This window comes from Scaptodrosophila lebanonensis, unplaced genomic scaffold (genome assembly GCF_003285725.1).
Source record: "Scaptodrosophila lebanonensis strain 11010-0011.00,11010-0021.00 unplaced genomic scaffold, SlebRS2 tig00000110-arrow-arrow-pilon, whole genome shotgun sequence".
In the NCBI taxonomy this organism is placed as follows: domain Eukaryota; kingdom Metazoa; phylum Arthropoda; class Insecta; order Diptera; family Drosophilidae; genus Scaptodrosophila; species Scaptodrosophila lebanonensis.
In genome coordinates, this window is record NW_022060573.1 from 483,463 (window position 1) to 491,316 (window position 7,854).

Here is a 7,854-nt window from a genome sequence, read left to right on the forward strand (position 1 = left end):
GATTCAGTTAAAAATACTGAAGTTAGTGAAAGTCGGCCATATCGGTTATATGGCAGCTATATGAAATAGTGGCCCAATCTGCACCAAACTTGGTATGTCGTCTTGAGGTACCAAATATGCATACAAACTAAATTTGGGGTAAATATCTTAATATTTTGAGTTTCTGCCAAAAAAAAAAAACGGGCAAAAAAACCATAGTGCACTGTACAATGAGATTTACTAAATGTTTTTAAATTTAAAAATCGGTAACTGATTACTTTTATTTATTGACGACCGATCAATGCCAAATTTGCCTTTGAAGTGATAGTATTATTGGTTAAATGTTAATTTTTTTTGTGTTTGGTGAATTTTTTTAAATAAATAAGTATAGATTAATATAATTGTGAAAAGCTTTTTCTTCATATTTGTTTATAATGCACAATTTTAACGATTTCAATACATTTTATAAATCTAAAATACATGACAAGATAAAATACCAACGATAATCGCAAAAAAAACCAAAAACAAAACTCGATGTATCTATCGTGCCATCGATAGTCTTATAACATTTCTGAGGTCGTCGATTACAAAAGCTCGTGGCAGTTCATTATTGTTGCATGGCGCAATTTAATAATTGTATTCAAACCAAGTTTGTCGTGTATTAGAAACGAATTCTTTGTAAAATGGAGAACAATTCCACCAATACACAACTACTCAAAAACCCAATATCGTTTGCGTAAGTATTATCTTAAATTTTAGTAACTGACTAAATAAATAACTGTAAATAACTTTATTAGAGATCTCATCGATGAGGGCGCACAGTTTGAGGTCGATAGTGCTGATGTTAATAGCATGGTTTATGATGACTTCTGTTGTGATAATACAGACAATGATGAAACTGTTGGCGATATTAAGAATGAAGACTTGGTTTCTCCATGGATACGCCCATTTTCCGAACTTCGTATGCTGATGCAATGCATTAGTGAACATATTTACAAACGAGTCGTAAGAGAGGGCAATACAGAACTTGGACTTGTTCCGAACAAAGCGCGTGTAGCATTGCGGTATAGCGCTTACTGGGAAGGCGAAGGAGCACCATTTGATTCTTCGTTACTTCGCGGTACTAAGTATGAATTTGAAACAGGGCAAGATGAGGTTGTAGTAGGCCTTGAAGCTGCTGTGCGCACCATGTATCCTTACGAGCAAGCAGAGTTTATAATATCTTATAAGTTGCTATTTCTTGAACTTGGATGCCCACCCCGTATTAGGCCACGTGCCGACGGACTGTTTAAAATTGAAGTGCTGAGTTTTGCATTGGTCGGCAATGTACAAGCTTTGGAGCAGATCCAGCCTGAGGATAAAGATAAATTTGTTGTAATATATCCAAAAGCTAAAGAGATACAGCTGCATGGAAAAGATTGCGTTAAGCGAGGTGCATTTCATAACGCCATCTCAGCATTTGAGCGTGCCATCTCTGCATTAAATTATTGTCGCACCTCTGACATCCATGAAGAAAGTAAACAGACGGAGCTTCTTGTTACTCTTTATACGAATTTAATGATTTGCTACAATAAACTTAACAAGCCTCAGCGAGTGTGTATTATGATGAAAGCTATAAGACGTTTAACTATGGATCAGCCATCATGTAAGGCTTTGTTCCAAGAAGGACGAGCTTTAGTGGCATTGGGAGAATACAAATGTGGACGCCAAGCCTTTTTACAAGCACAAGCTAAGCAGCCAAATAATACGGAAATCAGTGCTGAGATTATCAATGTAGACAAACGAATTTTAAAATATCAACGAGATTCCAGTGAGATATGGTCCCGTGCTTTACGCACGAAAGAGGAAATTCTTTCTTCGGAGAAGAAACAAAATAATTGTGCTTTAGACAATATCGGTGTTAAGCCGCAAATAAAAAATGAATTTGATAAAATCCTTAAAGATTTTTCAAAAGCACCGCTAAAGTCGCTTAGCTTAGCCAGACATATGTTTACGGAAAAAGAATTTCGTGTGCTACGTCAGTTGGCTTTGGAAAATAATATGAGCTTGAACCTGTCGCCCATTGATAAAAATCGTCTTACATTACAAAAATTTTAAAATTTTTCTAAACAGGGTAGAGCACCTATGCTTTTAAGGCGCTAACTGTTACTTCACTTCAAAAGTTTATTAAATTTATCAATTAATATAAATGTTATTGTTAGAATAGAAGCTGCGGATCAATTGTGATTTGCTTAAAATGGATAGAACACATTCTTAGTTTTTTCAAACCTTTAAACAGATTTTCGACAATAGAAGTTCATTCATTTTTAAAAACAAATTGTGGAATTTTGATTATTTTTATAACACTATTGGTTAAATAAAACTGAAAATTTGTCAAAAATAGTTGACATTCAATAAATTCCAAAAAGCTGAGTTTTTCTGTTCTAAAATTTGTATACCTTGTACACAAAGGGTAAGAGAGTATACTAGTTTAGTGTCAATGTACATATGTTACACACAGACGGAGGCGTGGTAAAATGATCAAAGCAATAGAGCTAAAGTAACCAAAGATCCCGTTTATGTATTTTTTCGCTATTAGCGATTTTCCATATTTCTCGTTATTCTTAGAATTGGGCATTTGTATGTGGTTAGTGCTTATGTGCCATCGTCGTAAGTTTCATCATGATATGTAGTATGTAGTTACATTTAGAGATTTACAGATGTAGCCCCTCTTTGCTGGGCTAAGTTTGTTTGCTTAAAAATATTTACTACTTATACTTATCTCTATATCTATATCTATATCTATATCTCTATATATATAAAACAGTTTGTCCTGACTGACTGATTGGCAATCAACGCACAGCCCAAACGGTAAGAGCTAGGAAGCTGAAATTTGGACACAAGATCACAGTGAAAGTGAGCACTAAGAAGGGATTTTGAAAAATTCGAATCCCAACGTTTGTATGAAGAATCCGAATGAAAATTCTGAATTTTGGACTCAAGTATGCTTTCATACTGGCGAGAATTTGTTTTGCTAATAACTTTTCTTAGAATTGACCGAATTGAATAAAATAAAAATAAAACAAGATAGAACGCTACAGTCGAGCAAGCCCGACAGTAAAATAGCCTGTACTCTCCACAAAAAGGAAAAATGAAAAAATAAAAAAAATTTAAATAAATTAAATTATTAAAACAAATTAATGAATTAATTAATTAAAATAATTAATTAAATTAAATTAGAATACATGTTTATGTTCAGTTTAAACAGCATACATTTACATCACGTACCTATGCGTGTTTATATGCGTGTATGTATGCAGCACAAAGTTGAACAAAAGCAGCAACAACAACAACAGCTGCGGGCAGCGCTGCCGACAGAGCTGCAGGCAGCGCATGAGCAGCGATTTTACTTATGGCTATAACTTTCTTCAGAATTGACCTATCATGATGAAATTTGGCACACGGACACATTAGTACTAACCTACCTACCTACCTACCAAAATTGATTTTAAAATTCCGAGAATTACGGAAGTTATAAGAAAAAATACGAATTGCGGGGGAGTGGGGGGGTGTATCAGAAAAAATAAACAAACTCGTTCTGCCTAGGGCTTATAGGAACCTTGATACCAATTTTGGTTATCCTAGCTCTTGTACTTACTGAGATCCTTGCGCTCATACAGACAGACGGACATGGCTATATCGACTCGTCTTCTCATCCTGATCAAGAATATATATACTTTGTGGGGTCTGCCACGCCTCCTTCTGTGTATTACATACATGCGCACAAAACTAGTATAGCCTTTCACCCTTTGGGTACAGGCTATAAAAACAACAGTAGACAATTATATATAAATTATGTGTGCAAAGTTTGGTTTAGGTAGCATTTGAAATGTGGACGCTATTGACGAAATTCTGCAGCGGGGGAAGGGAGGGAAAAATTAAAAAAAAATAAAATAAACTCGTCCTTTCTCGGACCTAGGAGAATTTGGATGCCAACTTTGGTTATTCTAGCTTTTATAGTTTTTGAGATCCTTGCGTTCATCCAGACGGACAGACGGACGGACATGTCTAGATCGATTTCTCTCGTCATGCTGATTCAGAATATAAATCCTTCTGCATGTTACATACTTTGCACAAACCTAATATACCCTTTTTACCCTACGGGTACAGGGTATAAAAAAATGATGGGGCACAAAAGGAAACCACTCACAACAGCCCAAACGGTAAAAGCTAGGAACCTGAAATTTGGGGTCAAGTATCCTATCATAGTGTAAATGTGCATTAAGAAGGGATTTTGGAAAATTCGAGCTCCAAAGGGGGGAAAACGAGCTCCAAAATTTGTTTGAAAAATCCACATTTTTCAACCGATCGACTTAAAACACGATTTCTAAGATCAATAAAAGAATAAATATAAAACTACATACTGAGTTTTTTTAAAATTGGTTTTGGAGCTTGAATTATTGGAGTTTTTATATTTCTTCACTTTTTTTCAAATGAAAAGCTTGTGTTATTAATGTTGTCCGATCGATTTCAAATTTGGTATCCGTAATCAACATAACTATATCTAACAAGAGAGAACGCTACAGTCGAGCAAGCCCGACAGTGTAATACCCTGTACCCAGGTAAACTTCCGTCACTGAGTTATATGCGCCCATAGCAGCAGCAAAAAGAGGAAGAAGAAGAGCGAACTTGTTGCTGCAGTTTGGAGGGGTTGTACTGGCGAGAATTTGTTTCGCTAATAACTTTTCTTAAAATTGACCGAATTGAATAAAATTTTGAACAACAGTAGACAATTATATATTAATTATGTGTGCAAAGTTTGGTTTAGGTAGCATTTGAAATGTGGACGCTATTGAGAAAAAAAAAATAAACTCGTCCTTACTCGGACCTAGGAGAATCTGGATGCCAACTTTGGTTATTCTAGCTTTTATAGTTTCTGAGATCCTCGCGTTCATCCAGACGGACAGACGGACGGACATGTCTAGATCGATTTCTCTCGTCATGCTGATCAAGAATATATATACTTTATGGGGTCGGAGATGCTTCCTTCTGTATGTTGGAAATACCCCCAGTTGGTTATTATGTGTCCGTATGCCAAGTTTCACTATGATAGACCGATTTAACGAGAAGTTATAGCCATAAATATATTTGCTGCTGCAGCGCTGTTCAAGAGCATCTGAAAGGATTTCAAGGTCCTCATGAAAACCTAATAGATGCGATAGCAAAGGCAATCAAAAATGAAGCAGGAGGTTTGCAAAAACGCTCAACATAAGTTTCGACAAACCATGGTTTGATAATGAATGTGCGGATGTCTGAAATCTGTCTTTCCCCTGAGACAGATCGCTCGATGTAGTGATAACGCATCATAGTGGTCAAACTATAGAGTTGCGAATAAAAATTTTAAGGAGTGCTGCAATATAAAGAAAAGGCAATATAATATTAACCTAGAAATGCAGATACACACTAGGTTAGGTTAGGTAGAAGCGGCAGTCGGGGTTAGTAACCCTAGCTCACTTAGGCCCTAGAAATTGGCCCATTGTGATACCGCGTGGATTTTACCACTTCCCATTCTCCAGTGGTTAACTGCATATAATTCGCATGTGTTAACTCCATTCAGATGCCTGGATGAATTTGAAAATGTCCCTCGGCTTCCTTACGGATAGTGCCAATTAATTTGGAAGGAAGGAAGACCCTAGAAAGCGCTGTCTTGTCTTTAATAGGGCTGGGCAGTCACAGAAGAGATGGGTTACAGTTTCCTCCTCTTCTGCGTCTATGCAACTTCTACAGAAGTCGTTATGGTAGAGCCCTAGTCTGGCGGCATGGGTGCCAAGCAATATATATATATAAACGAACATGACCACTATAACTAATATTTTTTAAAGCTCGTTTTCCCCCTTTGGAGCTAGAATTTTCCAAAAGCCTTTCGTAGTGTGCTCCTACACTATGATGGATACTATGAAAGGATACTTGAGTCCAAATTTCATCTTTTACCGTTTGGGCTGTGCGTTGATCACCAATTAGTCAGGATAAACTGTTTTATATATAGAGATAACGCAACGTTTTAAGATAGACTATGTGCAAAAAAGGGGAATAATTATAAGGGTATATCCTAATTTTAAATTCACATTTGAGTCTTTTCGTGCCATATTGAGTCAATACGGTCACGCACAAACTCGGAATATGAAACACGGCACTCGTGTCAATACCGTGCAGCGATGAGCCACGATCAAAAAGCACTGACAATTCTCATCTCAATTTGCTAGAGTAAAACTTTCGATAGTTGAAGCCACCGATACCATCAAAATATCGAAGTTTGAATGCAATAAATAGAATATTTAAATAATAAAATCTAATTATTTATTGAGATCAATAAGAACAAATCATATATGTACATACATCTGCCCGCAATGCGAAGCAGAATATGCGTAGCTCCGTTATTCGGTTTCTGCTTTACTATCGCTAACGCAGTCGTTGCCTAGCGACGGTAACTGTAAACTTTAGGCGTTTTGCCTTTGCAATTAACATTAAATGGTCACAACGAAAGAAGAAGAGCGAGCCAATGACTTGCAGTTGTTGTTGTTTTTAGAGCATTATTTAATTAGTAATTAATCAAACAACTGTGTTCGATTGCCAAATGTATACATTATTACGAATGTACATACATGCTATATTCTTACACAGGCATACATACATACATACATATGTATGTATGTTTCTCTTTACTTTTTCAACCGTACGTAGAGAACCGCACACATAGACACGAACTGTTGCTTGTTGTGTGTATGAGTGTGTGTATGTAATGTCCCCAACTATTTGATATTTGTTGTTGCTGCATAAAGTTATTAATGAAAACCCGAATGCCAAATGCACTAAAAAAAGAAAACATTACTTTTAAAAATGTTATATAATTTTCAATTAATTAACATTTCTTGCTCTGTCAGTGCAAGACGAATGCACATACATACATATGTAGATACATATGTACATACATAGATGTGCACATATGTATGGACATTCACACATTAGTGTCTCACATTTTGCTTTGGCTATTTCAATCGTTTGCACGCAACTACACGAACAGCTGCTTGCATGTGTGTGTGTGTATGTATGCTTAGTTGTCCCCAACTGTTTGATATTTCGTATTGTTTGTTCTGCCTGCTTTTGTAAAATGCATATTTTGAAAATCCTTGAATGCAAAGCTGTAGATTTAGTTACGTAGATTACATTACCCTAATTTTAAATCGATCGGACTAAATTTATAACACAAACTTTTCATTTGATATAGTGAATAAATATTAAAACCCCAATAATTCAAGCTCCAACACAAATTTGTATTGTAAAATTGTATTCTTTAATTGATTTTAGAAACTAAGTTTTAAGTCGATCGGTTGAAAAATGCGGATTTTTCAAACAAACTTTGGAGCTACTTTTCCCCCCTTTGGAGCTCGAATTTTCAAAAATCCCTTCTTAATGCACATTTACACTATGATAGGATACTTGACCCCAAATTTCAGCTTTCTAGCTCTTACCGTTTGGGCTGTGGGCTGTTGACACGGTTTCCTTTTGTGCCCCAAGAAAACCCAAATAATTCAAGCTCCAACAAAAAATTTAAAAAACCGAGTATGCAGTTTTCTTTGTATTTTTTATTGATTTCAGAAACCAAGTTTTATGTCGATCAGCTAAAAAATGCGGATTTTTCAAACAAACTTAGGAGCTACTTTTCCCCCCTTTGGAGCTCGAAATTCCTTCTTAGCGCGCATCTACATCATGATAGTATACTTGAGCCCAAATTTCAGCATCCTAGCTTTTACCGTGTGGGCTGTGGGCTGTTGGCGTGGTTTGCTTTTGTGCCCCAACATTTTTTACAGGAAAACTCCCATATTTTAGGCCCCCAAA

At 36.1% G+C, this 7,854-nt stretch overlaps 1 protein-coding gene across 1 annotated transcript; it reads left to right on the forward strand.

Moving 5' to 3' along the window:
- Positions 1-570: 570 nt before the first annotated feature.
- On the forward strand, positions 571-2,238 carry LOC115628176 (inactive peptidyl-prolyl cis-trans isomerase shutdown). Its single transcript, XM_030524163.1, has 2 exons — positions 571-715; positions 777-2,238. Exons 1-2 carry the CDS (start codon positions 663-665, stop codon positions 2,074-2,076), a joined length of 1,353 nt encoding a protein of 450 aa, XP_030380023.1. The 5' UTR covers positions 571-662; the 3' UTR covers positions 2,077-2,238.
- Positions 2,239-7,854: the final 5,616 nt, after the last annotated feature.

Coding starts and splice junctions, on each gene's coding strand:
- LOC115628176 (XM_030524163.1), top strand. CDS start 663: ATGGAGAACAATTCCACCAATACACAACTACTCAAAAACCCAATATCG. Junction 716..776: donor AAAAACCCAATATCGTTTGC/GTAAGTATTATC, acceptor TAACTTTATTAG/AGATCTCATCGATGAGGGCG.